The sequence below is a fragment of the Notothenia rossii genome (genome assembly GCF_949606895.1).
Source record: "Notothenia rossii genome assembly, chromosome: 11".
NCBI classification, from domain to species: Eukaryota; Metazoa; Chordata; class Actinopteri; order Perciformes; family Nototheniidae; genus Notothenia; species Notothenia rossii.
Window position 1 is genome coordinate 48,638,102 of NC_136910.1, and position 18,334 is coordinate 48,656,435.

The window sequence follows — 18,334 nt, forward strand, 5'->3', positions numbered from 1 at the left end:
TAGTATATTTTGATGCTTATACTTTTGTACTTTTTCTTGAGTAACATTTTGAATGCAGGACTTTTACTTGTAAGAGTATACACTCTGGTACTTATACTTTTACTAAGTACAAGATCTGAGTACTTCTCCCATCTCTGCTGTTTGAAAAGTTTATTTGTAAAACTACTTCCTGGAAACCAGTCTTTATATTCGAACACTCAAATGCCTGCTGTGCCTCATAGCATAGCAACCCTACAAAGTTAGAGGAAATTAGCCACTTTTAGGCTCTTGTAAAAACCCTTAAATAAAAACCATCACACACTTTGTTCTGATGAGAAATAATTTATTGTATTAGTGTACACTTTAAACATACAAGGATCCATGTGACCCGACATCTCAATAAAGTTAAAAGCGCTTCAACCATTCTGACATTTTTTATTTCAATGGCATTATTACGTAACATTTCAGTCTTAAATTAAAAAAAGAAGAGTTTGTACATAAGACCTGTACAACTACTGTTAGACTTTTCTATAGTGCTTTAGTTAATGACCATGTTTACATTATGTTTCATCTTACTGGATCAATACATTACCATAATCAACCACTCTAAACTTCAATTCATCCATTTTCAATCCAAGGTAAAACTAAGGTCCCCTGATATTTACAAAAAACTACAAATAATTTACAACTCTTGATTTTACAAATCCATTATTTCGAGATGTGTCCAGGATAAAGCTTGTCCCTTCCTTCCTGCCAGCTGCCTCTGTCCCAGTGTCAGACTGGACTTCTGTAAAGTGCCTGTGATCCTCCGTCCACTGTGTGTCTCTGACTGGCTCAGTTTTAGTGTTGAAGACTTTTCTGGGCCTTCTGCTCGATTCTATTTCACCTTTATCCAAAAGGTTTTCAGGTATTTCGCTCAGTGGCAGCCGCACTCCTCCACCACCATGTTCTCGTGATGCCTCATGACCATCGCCCCCGCCTCGTAGTACAGCATGGAGAGCGGTCCCAGGTGTGTCGGCACACAGGACAGACACGGCACCTTGTCTGGGCGGTGGAGCTTCAGAAGGCTCTGGAAAGATAAAGAGATACAATGATGGATTAGACAACATGTAGGGTATTATTGGTAAACCTCATTACTAGAAACACTATACAAAAAGAGAGGTCTTAAACTCAGTCTCACCTGCATGTACGCATGGTTGGTTGGAGTGAAGGTCTCGTCCACTGGGTTGGGGCAGCTCCCCTCACAGCGGTAAGCGTTGTACTGTTTGGGATAGACGATCCACTCGCTCCAGCCGATCTTCTCAAAGTCCACCACCATGTCCACCCTCCTGCAGAGAGGACCCTTCTCCTCCTCCTCTGTGGGCTTGCTGACAGGGGCCGAATCAGCCACTCCCTTCCTCTGGTGCTGGGTGTGCTGGTGCCTGTTGGCCCTGCGACTCCTCGGCTTGGAACCAGAGCCAGGGGCCACTTTCTCCCGGTCATAGCTGACGTACTTGGAGTGCTCTGCTGTGCGGATGAGTGTTGGCATGCGCTTGTTGTTCAGGTTCTGCCTTGAGAACACCACCATCATGACCCGGTCAGCAGTAAGGTGTTGGACTCTCTCCTGCTCTTCCTCCTCCTCTTCCTCCTGTGTGGTGTGCTCCTGCTGCAGCCAGCGAATGAGCACCCCCGTCATGTTGACCACCTTCCAGGAGGAGGGGGATACCGTGGCACCGGGGTGAGCTTTCAGGCGGCCCAGGAACATCCTGTTCTCTGAGCAATGCGTGCCGGAGCAGCGCCCCCTGTGTGAGTGGTAGACGTCCACTGAGGCTCGGGGAGACTCGGTGAAGGCGGACAGGCGGATGCGAAGTTCTGCCAGCTGGACGTTGTCGCTCGCAGACATGGAGGACAGGTCAAAGGTAACGGACCACCTTTTGCCAATCTGCTCGCAGCCTGAAATAAATAAGAGTAAAAAAAACGTGTTAAAATCTTCCATCACTTAAACAATAGAATGCATTTCATTACATTTGGGACTGCAAAAACAATGTCCAATTTCTCATTCAGTATGTAAACATGTGATGATTCGACAGCTTGTATTCCTTATAAGGGAACTGCAAGCATGCTAAAACACATTCATCATTTTTTGATGAGGCAAATGATTAAATTAAGGTGAAAATAATACAGGTATCAAAAGGAACTGCAGAAATAGTGTATTTCTTAAATATATGTTTTTTAAAGAACAACATAAATCCCACATGCACAATATGCCATAGAAAAACTGCACATGATATTAATCTGATTTATGATGAAAACTTACTTTTAGCTACCAGGCTGATGACAGAGTCGGAGTCCTGCATGGCAGGGTCCTCGGTCATCGTGTGGCTCAGGCTATTGGCCAGGGTCTTGGCCCGCTCCTCGGTCAGCACGGTCCGGTATAGCTGCATCATGTAGAATGGCAGCCTGCTGCTCTGCTTCGTCTGCTGGATGCGCTTGGAGCCGCCACTCATCCCTCGGAGCAGTGCGTCAGGGTGCATCCCGGGAAAAGGCTGTGCGCCGAGACACACAACCAAATCCACTAGAAGAAGAAGCGCAAAAGAAAAATCCATAGGTGCCTTCATAATTCCTTAGTGTGATGTTGTCTCTTCCACGGGTAGATCCCAAATGCTCCAGATGAGATGCTGAGGCCAGGATTTATAGTCCCACCCCTTTCTCCTGACGGTCTTTGAAGAGCTGTCAATCCGGAGGGCGTGTTTGATCCAGGGGGCGCTCAAAGACTTAATGTTACATGGGTCGTTGTGTATCGAAACCAATTGCCTGTGTAGTGGTAAAAGTGTAAAATGGCACCACTCTGACTCTTGTTGTTTTGGGTTAAAGATCCCTTTGATAAGAAGGCATGACAATAATATCAGTTAAAGAGATTACGAGCTGCATGCGCTGTGATTAATTGGTTCGTAACATGGGAGTTAATCAGAATGTTAAACTTACCATCAATATTTGACATAAGTTAATGGAGATTTCATTTTCATTTTGCATTTACAATATTGGTAAACTTTTTTATAAAGGCTTATTTGCCATATATTTTTGAAAAACGAATCATTACTTGTTGGCATAGTTAGTATGTTTACGAACGATGTTCAATATATGTATTGGATAATTACTTTAAATATGTAGTTAATAATTATAAACAAATACAATAACCAGAAATATTCAACAAAGACGATATTTAGAGATAAATCTAGTGCTTCTGCTGATGTGTGAAATATGTTCCCTCGCCAATTTTGTGGACATCTTATCTTATTCGTTGGTTTTATTGAATTTATTTGAATGCTTATTTGTTGTGTTTATTTTTAAACTAAAGATTAAAATGTTTTATCTAAAGACCTATAATAACAACAATTCTAAAATCATTTATATTGATATTGAAACTGGGCAGGAGGATGAGTGATCATTCTCAACATGTAAAATGTATACATATAAAAACTAAAGATGAATATAAAATAAGCAAAATATCACCATATGTTTGTCTATTATATTCTTAAAAAATAGATGTTATGTGTATACATTTATCTCAAATACATGGGTTTCTATACTACACATATGTTCAGATGAGCTGTAATAATCCACAATTTTGGACAACTTCAAAAAAAGATGTAATACAGCAATTTCAGGTGTATAATCTGCCATGATAAGTGACAGCAGCATCTTCAAAGGAACATTAATGTGTCGGACATGGCAGATAATCGTTGCCCATTCATAAGTCAAACTGCATACTTGAGCTCAAAGGAAAGCAGAACGTGTTGATAACAAACTACAAAGCCTTGATGAGCATATGAACTTGAAAAGAACCAAATAAATGCCATTAGTGCCATACGTCTTGTTCTATGAAAGTTCTTAATTGACACGACATGAAAACAACTTTGTTTTAAACAATGTATTGCACGTTTGGAGCCAGAGTGTAACAAAAGCTTAAAACATTAGTACAAAATCAACTGTAGCATGTTTACTACAACGAAAACCAAACTTAAAACGATGTGTGTTGCTTAACGGTGTGGAAAGTAACTTTATTTAATTAGGAACTGTAAGTCCATTCAAGTAAAGAACAATTTCGAGTTACTTTTAAGAGGTATACTTCACCTGAATATTTCCATTCTTATGCTTCAAAAACTTCTAATCCACTATAAGTATTTGACAACAATAGATTCGTTTTTAGATTTACATTATTAATACATATATTATTATAATATTAGGCTTCTCATCAGAATAAAAAATAGTCGAACTGGGACAATATTTACAAGCTGCAGCTATACATTATAATCTTGAGACAAATGTACTTTTAGTTACATTATGTGTCCTTAAATAAATTGTTGAATGAACTTGTATTCTGTTGTATAGTTACTTTTACTTGAGTAAACTTTCTTTGTTATGAGGTTAAATCTATTACAGCTGTTATAAGAAAAATCATTTGAAACGCTTTTAATGTTTTATATCCCTATAATCTTGATACTTGTAGTTATGCATTTATCTGGCAAACCCTGTCCTGCATAACTGATTTTTTTGTTTAACTTATGGACACAGTTTTACCTCAAGATAAGGTACCAATACACGAATAGTTTACGTTCAATCGTTCTGTGCATACAAGGCAAATGCTATCCAAAATGCCCACTTTATCGCATCACAGAGAGCACTTCAAGAGGGAATAACCGAATAACACAAGTAGCAATGCACTGCTCCGAAAATGTATATTTAGGCGAGTTCAGTTGTAAGTGTCAACCTACTTCAAAAGTCAGTGACTTCAGACACTCTATCTGATCGTTGCCCATCATTGGTCAAGGGGACTTTATGCTAAGTACAAAGCTTTGATTATTTTAAAACCGTTTTTAGTGTAAAAACGCTAAACCTTTCCAACACTCACATCACTGGAAGTAAGTGTAAGCCATTGGACAAAAGGCAGCACATGAACAGCTCGCTCTCTTTCAAATGAAACCACATTAAACAGATTTACCTGCTAAATTATCTAAACTCTAACTGTCCAAACCTTTAATTAGCCTATACCAAATCTGAGGTGTGTGGTGAAAATTCCTTAGAAGTTATCGCATGTCGTTTTAGTGAAATTACCTTTATTTAATTAATGTAGACTTGTGCTTGTTTGGAATAGCCTACGGCAACATTTTTAAATAGCCTCAATGAACAAACATAAATACATATAGATTTCCAAACCGGTTTAAGTAACCACAAAGTCAATCAATGACTTGTGTTGATCATGTGCGTTTTGTGGTAAATGTTTTATAGCCTACAACGTATTTATTTGTGTGTAAACGGAAGTGAATATCGCACGCGCACCTGCAGTAGGTGAAGCTGATTGAAGCATTTCCTCTCAGGTGAGGCTGTTTCTCACGACGAGCCGCGTGGGCCATCATGGACTTTCGACACTTAATTTGCTCAATCCTGGCAATTCTGAGCATTTCCCAAGGTAAGAAACATTATATTCGGTTTTTTAAGGCATTATACCTATTAAGTGTTGCTATTAAGCGAGTTTGTTGGCCTACAGTACATGTCAATTAACACTCAAGCACGTTTCCACAAGTTCTTCAATGTCAGCCTAAACACGAACAAGGCAATTTCGCGTACATTTCTGCACCCCATGGGCTCAGGGATAAAATATTTTTATGGAATGCCAGTTACTCTGTTTTTGTTCATGCGTTTTTATAATACAAATGTTCCTCTGTTTCTTTTACTTTTTTTGTAACGTTTGGGTAAAAACAATGTATCAGTTGGTGGAAATAGGTAGTTATATTTATCAAAAATATACCCATGCTGTTTTAGCTAACTTTCCTTAACATGAATTTGAAGATGTGAAAGCAGTGCGCATTATATGTATCCTTCTGTTTGCTCAATCGACCTTTTGTGCCGAGTTTAGACCTCCTCGGTTTATCAAAGGTTTTTCCTTTACTGAAATACTGACTTGGTGTGAGTTTGCCAGTGGCTTTTGTTGCCCACATTTAGTCATTGTAAAAGCAATTCACCAATCATTTACAATTCAGTTTGAATTTGGCTTAATTTTTTAAAATCCTGATCTGAAAAGTGAGGGGTGTAATTTTAGATCCATTGCACAATTCATCCAGTGAATTACTGGAAAACTCCAGTGAAAGCCAGAAATATTTCCCAAGCCTTCTTGAATGTTTATAGGACAAATGTTGGGATGCAGACCAGACCAGTGGCGGTGTGACGATGGAAACTGTATGCCGAATATCTGGCGATGTGATGGAAGTGGAGACTGTCTGGATGGATCTGATGAAATGGATTGCAATGGTAGATTCACTATCCTTATTCCTGTGCAAAACAACTGTTCTTTACAATAATACATTATTCAAATTGGATGATCGCTTTATTATTTTTCATAGTTTGTTTAGGAGTCTGAAATGGTTAACACAATATTCTACATGGCAGATATTTTTAATAGATTCACCAGAATAGCTAAATCTGTTTTTTATTTTAAATATGCTTCATAATAATGACAAAAACGAAGTGATGTTTCAGTCATTACGAAATAAAAATAATGTGGAAAACTTTTTTACCTAAAGATAAAATGCTGGTAGACTGAAAGAGAAACTATTTCCCCCCATCTAGCAATTTCTGGCTCTCCTAAATGCCCCCCCGGACAGTTCCCTTGTGTTGACTCTGTCGGCTGCGTTGACGCCTCAGCTCGCTGTGATGGTACAAAGCAGTGTCCCACCGGCTCTGATGAGGAGAACTGTGCAGTGACACAGGGCTGCTTGGACTCTGACTGGACCTGTCGAAACCACATCTGTATCCCCAAGGAGCTGCGCTGCAATGGACTGAATGACTGCCAGGACAATTCTGATGAGGAGGACTGTGGTGAGGAATATGGAGGATTTTAATCTTATAGTACATCCTCGTTGATTGCCTACCTTCCCGAAATGTCAGACTGTGGGAAAGTAGGGCACTATGGAGTCGGTTCACCCAAACATTGAACAGTTTTGATATGTGATGACTAAAAAATCAGTAAAGTTAGTTTGCTGAACATGCTGATCAAAGAAGACAGATCAAGCAAATGGATATTATGTGTTAATAGTATCAAAGTTGTGTCAAAAGATGTCAAACACAACCAAATGGGCCCCTAACTCAGGCTAGATATGAGAGAGAGTTCAATGTTGAAGTATTGATGGTCTGTTCCCCAGGACTGTGTGGTGAGGATGGCATACGGTGTCCTGATGGGACGTGTCTGAGTTCAGACGAGCGTTGTGATGGGACGTTTCACTGCGCGGACGCCAGTGATGAGCCCATAACCTGCGGTAGGTTTGAGACAAATTGACTTGAACAATGAGGTCTTCCAATGATGGCAAATACAAACCACTCGCAACTGTTGGTAATCAATGTCAACATAATGTTTCTGACATGCTCCTGGTTCATGGATTTCTGTAATGCTCCTGCAGGTCGTATTTGCTCTACGAACAACGGCGGCTGCAGCCACGTGTGTGTCGATGAGCCCTGGGGAGCTTTGTGTACCTGTCCCGCTGGATATAAGCTCTCTTCCAATGGAGCAGTCTGTGAAGGTGTGTTTGGCTTTAAATAATCAAAGCGAACTGAACAAATATAGATGTAGGAGCCTGCCTTTTGCAGGATCATCCTTGGTCCCTTAACCCCTTTCTTTGCATACCGGAATGTTTTTAAGAAGTGTCTTTTTGCAGCTTTGTAATCATCTGTTGCTAGATATGTTTTGATACTTCATGTATTTCAAGCTATAACCCTCTTTTTTCCCCCTCAGATTTGGATGAATGTGCCCCCCCCTTCGCCCTCTGTATGCATCACTGTGCTAACACTGTCGGCTCATACTATTGCCAGTGCAGAGAAGGATTCAAACTATATGGAGGCACTGCATGTTTAGCTACAGGTAAGGAGACAAAGCTTTTCCTTGTTTGTACAAATCTAATGATGCATACAATCATCCTTTGGTGCCAACTAAGCCTTTTCTAGAGCCAGAGATCAAACAAGACCATACACATCAACCAGCAAGCAAGTACCAAGCTGCTAAGTGTTACTGAGCTAGTCATCAGCCTAATTGTGTTATGTGATTAACCTACTCTGGATTTAGTTTCATCCTCTGAAAAAGATCAAACCCAAACCAGAAGCATCATGAACTGAACTTGGTTAAAAGATAATTGACGTACTAATAGGTCTCTTTGATGTGCCTGAGCATTTACGAATAACAAAAGGTATCAAACGTTCAAAAGGATCAAACGCGACTTCAGATGCAAGCAGTTGAGATGGTTTCACCGGGATGTCTCCTCAAATGTTGTTAATAAAAGGATGATGCAATTGTGAAATATTGCGTTTGCATCAAGGTTGTTTTTTCTGTCTGAATATAGGCAGTAAAGTAATCCCTCACCTTAGTAGTTGATGGATGTTTAGTGAGCAGGAGGTGAAACTTACTACAATCCAAATATTCCCACTAACTGACTCTATACATTTGTCCAGGTAACGCTACCAGACTGCTGATAGTGCAGAGGAGCTCTATGGGGCTGTTAAATGTGACGTCTCAACAGTTTAAAGTTATCCACACTCCAGTTCTTGACCCAGTGGCTTTGACTTTCGACGTTTCCCGAGGCTTGTACTACTGGGCCGACAACCGTGGCAGCATTTACGAAAGTAATGGACGGCAGAGCTGGACAACATTTACTGGTGAGTTGATCCAAGATGTGGTTGCTCTTTTTTTGTGTCTTTAGAGGTATTATGGCAATAACAGCTGGTTTTGAATTAGAATAGTGACATGTATTTTATATATGAAGTTACTGAGTCAAGAGAAAATGGTAATGTTAACTAGGTAGATGTTCACCACACTGGTTAGCTTGGCTTTAACACATAATGTAAAATATGTTGCATCTTTTCCTTTTGAAAATCCAATGGAGTTGAAACAATGTGTTTTCACAACTTTTGACCGATTCAACAATGGGTTTTTTCCCCCCTTGTTTTGGTCTGAATTAGTTTTTTTTAAAGTCCTGAAAACCCCCCTACTGTGTTACCCTTTGTGGAATCCATCAGGGTCCACATTTAAATCTCAACGCTGAATGCAGAAGGTAATTGTGGCATTTCTAAACAAAAATGTCTTATTAGACGTCTGATTTATTCATTAACAGGTGAGCCTGGAATCACGGGTCTAGCTTGCGATTGGCTGAATGGAAACCTGTTCTGGTCCAATCAGAAGACAGAGTCAATCTACATGCAGTCAGCTGACGGGAGAAGTTTCACTACACTGCTGAGCAAACACAACAAACCATCAGATTTGGTGCTCGTACCTGTGGAGAGGCATGCTACTTTAATTCTCTCTATCTGCTACACAGGATGAAACATAATATTATTTGACATATTTAAATGTTATTTAGTGATAACCCTGGTCTCAGTGAATTGGTAAATCTGCTTTTATACAGTATTGAACATGGATAATTGAGAAAATGGTTGCAGCAGTATTGGAATGACTTGTTGAATCCTATACTCACAGCAAACATTCAAAACCAGCCATGGTAAATTAACCAAAATAGGATGATACACTGACCGTGCTTTTTTAAATTCTCTGCTCTGTCTCGCAGCCTGATGTTCTGGTTCAGTTCTGGCCCGGGGGAAAGAGTGACGATAGAGAGGTCGTGGATGGACGGGTCCGATGGAAACACTCTAGCGGTGCTCACTGCTCAGGCGGCCCACAGCCTCACTGCAGACGTCGCTGCCAGGAGGCTGTTCTGGATCAGCAACTTCAAGAAGGTGAGATGAGATTAGATGTACTTTATTGATCCCAATTTAGGATTCATCTTTTGTCACAGCAGCATGTTAAGAAGGTGAGAAACGGATATACACAGTGGTGGAGTTGAAATGCATTGTAATGTTTTAGATGTACAGAGTTATGATACTGAGCATGCAAAATAGCAGGAAACTGAAACGGCTGAATAAAATATAATTTAAATTAAGGCGGCGCATAAAGGTGCGCTCAGTTGAGGCTTCCTCCGCAAGATGATGCCCCCTCCCCGAGGTGAGATCCCACGCAGTCTGATGATCGGCGTGTAGGGAGGGGCGGCCCTGTGTACTCATTCATGATGAGAAGAGAGTATAATACCATTCTTTTTAAAACAAAGTTTGTCACTACAGAATAATTTTGTAAACCATTTGATGTTTATGCTTAACATGCAGTGAACAATAACTAGTTTCATTCAGTCCATAGAGACGGTGAAGATGGACGGGACCGGCCACTTCTCCTTCACAGGCCTGTTCAGCAGGAGGGCGGCTCTCGGCCTCGCTGTGTTTGAGAGCTCCTTCTACTGGGTCGATGAGATGGGACTGTGGCAGGTCCCACAGACGCAGCCAAACCAGAAGAAATTTCTTTTGAAAGCGGCACTGCCGACACTAGCCGTTTACCATGAGCTTCAGCAGCCTCGAGGTACTTATGGAAACAAGATATTTAATTCTGATGCAATATACTTGTTGATTGGAGTATTTCTTTCTCTGAATTGGCTATGACTTTAGTTTATGCTCTTCTTAGGCACCATGTTAAGATTCATTTTTGTTTCAAAACAAACAATACAGTTGTCATATTTGTATGTTTTGTCCCGAGTATTGTTTATTGATTTATACTTGATTGGTTTTAAATGACATAAACAGCGGATTTTTTTTCGCACCATAGTTGTTTCTTCCTCATCTGAGAATATTACTTTCATTTCAAAATGTCCTGTTTGTTTTTTTTAAAACTATTTTTTTTTTTTTTTTTTACATCATTCAGGTTCTACTGCATGTGCAACTACTCTGTGTCAGCTCTGCCAGCTAACTAAAAGAAACCCGGTGGGATTCACCTGTGCTTGTCCGAACGCCAAAATGCTGATGCCTGATGGGACATGTCAATGTAAGTTTAACAACTTTATTTTGGATCTCTGCCTATTTTTGGTTGAAGACGGGTAAAAAAATATTTTATCCAATCCGTTTTCTCTTGTCCGTCTCTAAGTAGTAATAAGCACAAGGGGAACGTTAAACAAATTTTTTTTCTGCCACAGACCCAAGGTTTGTTTATGCCACCAACATGGACATCAACCTGCTGGAGATCAGAGGGAAAGATTACGATCAAACCCAGCTGTTAAGCACTGGCGACGGGATCCTGTCCTTTGACCTGGACTGGTACAGAGACTGGCTCTACTGGGCCAACCAAACCGGCCATATCCAACGCACCAGTCTGACCCAGGTCAAGACTGAGGTGGTCCCGACACCTCTGCCAGGTAATGCTATGAGTTTCAAGTTTTTCATGCAGACAAGGTATTTTATGTGATAGATAGAATTGGAGGGATGAAACCCTCTTTAATGGTCACACATGCAGAGCACACACAGTGAGATGTGTTCTCTGCATTTAACGCATCCTAGTACTAGGAGCAACTAAATATCACTAATCCCTGTCAATCGAAAACAATTAATAGCATTAATGCATTTAGATAAAGCACTTTTTAGTCCTTTAGCATTCATTAACACCACCAATTTCCTTGTTCCAACTTGATCTGTAGTTTAAATGATTCATGGGTTTAAGATAATTGATTAAATAAGTCTTTAAGTTATACTTTGTAGTGAATTAAATTATTTGCCGTGAACAATTGTCTACTTTGTCTTCTTACAGCTTTCTGTACACTTTCCATTGACTCACTTATTTTTCTCTTTAGTTTGTTTGATTAGAATAGACCAGAGGAAAGGGAACCTCTATTGGGTGTCATGTGACCAAAACAGCATCGGCACCTCCACAGCCGACAGCCGGAACCTGCAGCAGCTGTACCGTACGACCAAGAAGATCAGAGACCTGTATCTGGACTGGCTGAGGGGGGGCATCATCTGGTTGGAGGAAGACCGAATCTTCACCATGAGCATGGCGGGAGGAAGTGCCAAAGAGCTGCTGCAGTTGGCAGACGAAGTCCAGGGGAACATCGCCTTCGACCTCAGGGCTAACAGCCTGCTCTGGAACTCAAAAAGGGCAGGTCTGTCTGAAGTCAAATGTTTCACCAGCTGTGTCTCAACACTTAGCTTAAAGCAATACAAAAGTACATGTGATTTTGTGCTGCAACAATAAGAGATGACTGTGTTCAAAGTCTTTCATTCAGTTGCAAAACAGTTTTGGTTTCCCCTTCTTACAGGTTTGACCATGATGAGTTTGCTGCAGGCGAAAAGCCACAAAGCTGGCAGGAGATGGAACATTTCCGGCTCAGTCATATCTGCCTTTGAGCCCTTCCTGCTGTCCCATTCGGAAAATGTCCTGACTCTGTGGGACCGGCGTGACGGGAGCGCCATCCAGGACATGCCTGTGAGAGAGCGTGTGTTCAGTGTCATCCTTGCACTGAAGAACGTCCGCCCAGGTCAGAACAAGTTCATGTTTTTAAAGAAGAAATAAAAAAGATCTCAGTTTGTTTACAGTTCGTTTTTTAGCTTGTAGTGACTCACAAGTGCAAATGACCAGTTTACAGCCATGTGTATGAAAGCAACAGATTTGTACCCTGACTTACCTCCTCATTTTTTCCATATTCAATTATTAGTGCCAGATACTCCAGTTTGCGCTGAACCCTATGTGCTGTGCCGACACACATCACTCTGCCTCTCACAAGCCCAGTTGTGTGACGGGAAAAAGGACTGCCCTGATGGAGACGACGAGGACGGTTGTGTAACCACATGCCCATCTAAAGGTGAAGTACCTATCACGGCGTCTATTGCACGTCTGTCCGTCCTGGGAGAGGGATCCCTCCTCTGTTGCTCTCCCTGAGGTTTCTCCCATGTTCCCCTTTAAACTGTGGGTTTTCTCTGGAAGTGTTTCCTTGTACGATGTGAGGGTCTAAGGACAGAGGGTGTCGTATTGTCATACTGATATTCTGTACAAACTGTGAAGTCCACTGAGACAAATGTGATATTGGGCTATATAAATAAACATAGATTGATCTATATCACTTTTTATTGTTTCTTGAAAATGGCACCTCTTTCAATATGCAACCCTTTCTTTTCTGCCTCCATTTCCAATCTTAGACGAGTTCAAGTGCAAGGACAGTAGGAGTTGTGTCCCCAGGGTTCTCGTCTGTGACGGTCGTTCTCATTGTCGTGATGGCTCAGACGAGGTCAACTGTCCGACCGTAGCTCCAGTTGGAGTTCTGTTAAACACTCTGAAGTGCCGCACGGGCTCCAAGCTGTGTGAAGACGGGACTGATTGTGTTTTATACAGCCACGTGTGTGACGGGGAGAAGGACTGTCAGGACGGATCTGATGAACAGGGATGTGGTGAGTTTCCTAGGATGTTATCTGAAATATGCAGTTTGACTTACCGACGCATTCTATTTGAGTTTTTATGAAATATCCCTTTATTTAATTTAACTAATTGGATATTTTCAGAACCACTCAAACCTCCTGCTCCAGTCGCGCCGGCCTGCAGCAGCCCCGCTGTGCTCTGTCCCAATTCTGCTGTTCAGCTCTGCATTCCTCCGAGTCTGTTCTGCAACGGGCTCAAAGACTGTCCTGATGGCTTTGATGAAAAGAACTGTGTGCAAAGGTGTCCCTCTAGAAGTAAGGAGTTTGCTTATATATATAGTTTTCCCGGTTTGCCAATGTTTGCAGGAAGTTTTTTTGTTTAGAATGTGTCCTGCAACCTAAGAGGGCTTCTTTTGTTTTCTGTTCAGGCGACTTCCGCTGTAACGACCGCCGGAGCTGCGTCTCGCAGAGTCTGGTTTGTGACGGCCGCTCGCAATGCAACGACGGCTCTGATGAGCTCAACTGTCCGAACGCTACCCCTTCTGCAGCTAGAGCAAACGTCCTGAAGTGTCGCATCGGCACCAAACTGTGTGGAGACGGGACAGAGTGTGTCCTCTTCGGCCACGTCTGTGATGGAGAGAGAGACTGCCGGGACGGATCGGATGAAGTAGGATGTGGTGAGTGTTCACTCAAAGCTTTAATGCATGTAAAAGTCCTTTGCAGAAAGCATAACATTTTGACACTTTCCTGTTGGTTTGCTATGAAATGTATCACTCTTATCTATCTTCTAGATGCTGCAAACACTGTCTCTACCAGTCTTCCAGAAATTGTGCGCTCAATTCAATCACCTCCACCTGTCGAGACATTTACTCAGCCCCCCACCAACCCCCCCTGCAGCAGCCCTTCAGCTCTGTGTCCAGGCTCCTCTGTATGCATCAGCCCAACAAAGTTTTGTGATGGCAAGAAAGACTGCCCTGATGGGTCTGATGAGAACTGTGTGAAAAGATGTCCTTACAGGAGTAAGTCTTTATTTAAAATTGAGTCTGGGAGATATGCGTCAGAATGTTTGTCTATTAAAATGGTTTTCTTTCCACAGCTGACTTCCGCTGCACGGACCGACGCAGCTGCATCTCAAAGAGTCTGGTTTGTGACGGCCGCTCTCACTGCCACGACGGCTCTGATGAGCTCGACTGTGCAAATGTAGCTCTGCTTGCACCTCGAGCGAACGTCCTGAAGTGCCGCATGGGCTCACAGCTGTGTGGAGACGGGACAGAGTGTGTCCTCTTCAGTCACGTCTGTGATGGAGAGAGAGACTGCCGGGACGGATCGGATGAAGTAGGATGTGGTGAGTGTTCATTCTAAGGTTTACAAAGGTAATAAATGTAAAAGTGCTTTGCAGAGAAACGCACTACAGCATAACCATTTCAAACTCTTCTGTTGGTTTTTTACATATACTCTTGGTGTGATCTGCTAGATGCTGCAAACACTGTCTCTACCAGTGTTCCAGAAAATGTGCGCTCAATTCAATCACCTCCACCTGTTGAGACATTTACTCAGCCCCCCACCAACCCCCCCACCAACCCCCCCTGCAGCAGCCCTTCAGCTCTGTGTCCAGGCTCCTCTGTATGCATCAGCCCGACACAGTTTTGTGATGGAAAGAAAGACTGCCCTGATGGGTCTGATGAGAACTGTGTGCAAAGATGTCCTTACAGGAGTAAGTCATTACGTCATTAACTTTAACACATTCAAATTACTTTCAAACTATTTCTCTGACCTCAATACCTATTTTGAAAATTCTAAGTATCAGAAAATGTACACAATTCCACTCGTTTATTTATTTCCCCCTCCACAGCTGACTTCCGCTGCAAAGACCGGAGGAGCTGCGTCTCGCAGAGTCTGGTTTGTGACGGCCGCTCTCACTGTCACGACGGCTCTGATGAGGGCGACTGCCAGAACGTAGTTTCATCTGTAGCTCGAACAAACGTCCTGAAGTGCCGGTTGGGCTCAAAGCCTTGTGATGACGGAAAAGAGTGTGTCCTCTTCAGTCACGTCTGTGATGGAGAGAGAGACTGCCGGGACGGATCAGATGAAGTAGGATGTGGTGAGTGTTCATTCTGAGGTTTACAAAGGCAATAAATGTAAAAGTGCTTCTCAGAGAAACGCACTACAGCATAACTATTTCAAACTCTTCTGTTGGTTTTTACATATACTCATCGCACTCTTGGTGTGATCTTCTAGATGCTGCAAACACTGTCTCTACCAGTGTTCCAGAAAATGTGCGCTCAATTCAATCACCTCCACCTGTTGAGACATTTACTCAGCCCCCCACCAACCCCCCCTGCAGCAGCCCTTCAGCTCTGTGTCCAGGCTCCTCTGTATGCATCAGCCCGACACAGTTTTGTGATGGAAAGAAAGACTGTCCTGATGGGTCTGATGAGAACTGTGTGAAAAGATGTCCTTACAGAAGTGAGTCTTTATTTAAAATTGAGTCTGGGAGATATGCGTCAGAATGTTTATGTCTATTCAAATGGTTTTCTTTCCACAGCTGACTTCCGCTGCACGGACCGACGCAGCTGCATCTCAAAGAGTCTGGTTTGTGACGGCCGCTCTCACTGCCATGACGGCTCTGATGAGCTCGACTGTGCAAATGTAGCTCTGCTTGCACCTCGAGCGAACGTCCTGAAGTGCCGCATGGGCTCACAGCTGTGTGGAGACGGGACAGAGTGTGTCCTCTTCAGTCACGTCTGTGATGGAGAGAGAGACTGCCGGGACGGATCGGATGAAGTAGGATGTGGTGAGTGTTCATTCTAAGGTTTACAAAGGTAATAAATGTAAAAGTGCTTTGCAGAGAAACGCACTACAGCATAACCATTTCAAACTCTTCTGTTGGTTTTTACATATACTCTTGGTGTGATCTGCTAGATGCTGCAAACACTGTCTCTACCAGTGTTCCAGAAAATGTGCGCTCAATTCAATCACCTCCACCTGTTGAGACATTTACTCAGCCCCCCACCAACCCCCCCTGCAGCAGCCCTTCAGCTCTGTGTCCAGGCTCCTCTGTATGCATCAGCCCGACACAGTTTTGTGATGGAAAGAAAGACTGCCCTGATGGGTCTGATGAGAACTGTGTGCAAAGATGTCCTTACAGGAGTAAGTCATTACGTCATTAACTTTAACACATTCAAATTACTTTCAAACTATTTCTCTGACCTCAATACCTATTTTGAAAATTCTAAGTATCAGAAAATGTACACAATTCCACTCGTTTATTTATTTCCCCCTCCACAGCTGACTTCCGCTGCAAAGACCGGAGGAGCTGCGTCTCGCAGAGTCTGGTTTGTGACGGCCGCTCTCACTGTCACGACGGCTCTGATGAGGGCGACTGCCAGAACGTAGTTTCATCTGTAGCTCGAACAAACGTCCTGAAGTGCCGGTTGGGCTCAAAGCCTTGTGATGACGGAAAAGAGTGTGTTTTGTACAGCCACGTGTGTGACGGAGAGAAAGACTGTATGGATGGATCTGATGAACAGGGATGCCAAGAAACCTGCAAACAAGGTCATTTAACTTTAAAGTTTTGAAGTGGCTTGGAAAAATGGTTGACACTTTTGAACTATATGCATTTTCTTTCAAAACTGTTTACTGATAATAAAATGTAATGCAATTGCTGTACCCTATATACTGAGACTAAAAACTGAAGTCAAACAAATAAAAGTGAGTTTCCTGTACATTGTTCTGTTAATGAGAACTTTGAAGAAACTATGTAATTCAGATAGTCATCATTTTTCTTTGTACTCCTCCTCAGGTGAGTTTCAGTGCGCCCATGGGAAGATGTGCATCCCTGCAGCCGAGGTGTGTGATGGCAAGCCGCAGTGTCAGGATCAGTCGGATGAGCGGGACTGCTGGATCAAAACCAAGAGCTGCGCGCACCGCTGCGGCAAGCGATGCATCCCAAACACATTCCTGTGCGATGGAGAGAAGGACTGCCTGGATGGGTCGGATGAGGCGGGCTGCGGTAAGGCTGCAGATTCCGTTATTGAAATTGGTGATGATGCGGCTGCAAAATAACAACACGATTACAGGTTTGATGGCTCTGATTTAGTGTTATACATTTAAAAAAAACGAAGCAATGGAAGTGATGACAACTCATAACAAATGAAATATAACCACAAGTTTACTTGATCTCATTCTTTATTAGATCTGTTAGCTAGCCAAAAGTCCTGACTGTCTGCTACAACCTTTTGAGTTTAATGCTTAGTCTTCTCCTCTCCAGATGCTGTTACTGCTGCATCAGCGCCTCCTGTTCTCACCTCCACATCATCTTGCATCGCTCCATCAGTTCTCTGTCCAGATTCATCTCTGTGTATCTCTCAAAGCCAGCTGTGTGATGGAAAAAAAGACTGCCCTGATGCATTTGATGAAAATAACTGTATAAGCCAATGCAAAAATCCAGGTAAGTCCAGCGACAAAACAAAGTGTACCTATCCAACTAATGAATGGCATGGACCAGCTGTATGAGAGTTCCAAAGAAAACAGTGGAAGTGCTTTGGGGTTTAAGTAGCTATTTGTTGCAAAACAACCACTTTTTTTTGTTGTCCCTGATCCTCAAATTGACACCTTTTTGTCTTCCTGAACATCAGGTGACTTTATGTGCAGCGACCGCAGGATGTGCCTCCCTAAGTCAGAAGTGTGTGACGGCCGCGCCCACTGTCCCGACGGCTCGGATGAGATGCAGTGCCAATCAGAAGATCCTATTGCTCCCTGTAATCACATTTCATTGATTTCAGTCACAGCAGTTGGAATTGTTGTTGGAGAATACACACTGCTATTTTCCTTATGTTTGATGTGTGTAAAACATACAGTAGCACCACCTAAGATTCCCCATAACACAACTGCTAAGCATCAAATATCCTAGCAGCACCAACTAGTAGAAACCTTCCCTAACTTTCAGTAACAGCCATCATAGTTACCACCTATCAACGTGCCATTTACCCTCTAGAAAAATTGTGCACTCTAACCCTTAATTTCACATTCTTGTACTTAATTTGGTAATGCCTAACTTGACTTTTTCTTTGCCCAGCTATCAAAATATTTACCGTGTGTCTTCAGATCTCATTAA

The 18,334-nt window shown here is 42.4% G+C and overlaps 2 protein-coding genes across 2 annotated transcripts; one reads left to right on the forward strand and one right to left on the reverse strand.

Annotated features, from left to right (window-relative positions):
- Positions 1–445: 445 nt before the first annotated feature.
- Positions 446–9,575, reverse strand: ndr1 (nodal-related 1). The gene is made up of 4 exons (XM_079658386.1): positions 9,530–9,575; positions 2,276–2,533; positions 1,160–1,911; positions 446–1,048 (listed from the first exon to the last, which is right to left on the reverse strand). Exons 2-4 carry the CDS (start codon positions 2,490–2,492, stop codon positions 896–898), a joined length of 1,122 nt encoding a protein of 373 aa, XP_079514512.1. The 5' UTR covers positions 2,493–2,533; positions 9,530–9,575; the 3' UTR covers positions 446–895.
- LOC307024327 (uncharacterized protein) lies at positions 5,281–18,145 on the forward strand. The gene is made up of 27 exons (XM_079658384.1): positions 5,281–5,428; positions 6,145–6,267; positions 6,586–6,834; positions 7,158–7,271; positions 7,413–7,532; positions 7,745–7,870; positions 8,455–8,658; positions 9,114–9,282; positions 9,564–9,732; positions 10,180–10,402; positions 10,742–10,861; positions 11,010–11,228; positions 11,661–11,969; positions 12,126–12,344; positions 12,522–12,668; positions 13,003–13,251; positions 13,363–13,533; positions 13,647–13,895; positions 14,010–14,237; positions 14,315–14,563; positions 14,693–14,932; positions 15,764–16,012; positions 16,141–16,368; positions 16,507–16,773; positions 17,021–17,230; positions 17,489–17,668; positions 17,856–18,145. Exons 1-27 carry the CDS (start codon positions 5,374–5,376, stop codon positions 18,128–18,130), a joined length of 5,361 nt encoding a protein of 1,786 aa, XP_079514510.1. The 5' UTR covers positions 5,281–5,373; the 3' UTR covers positions 18,131–18,145.
- The last annotated feature ends 189 nt before the right edge of the window (positions 18,146–18,334 follow it).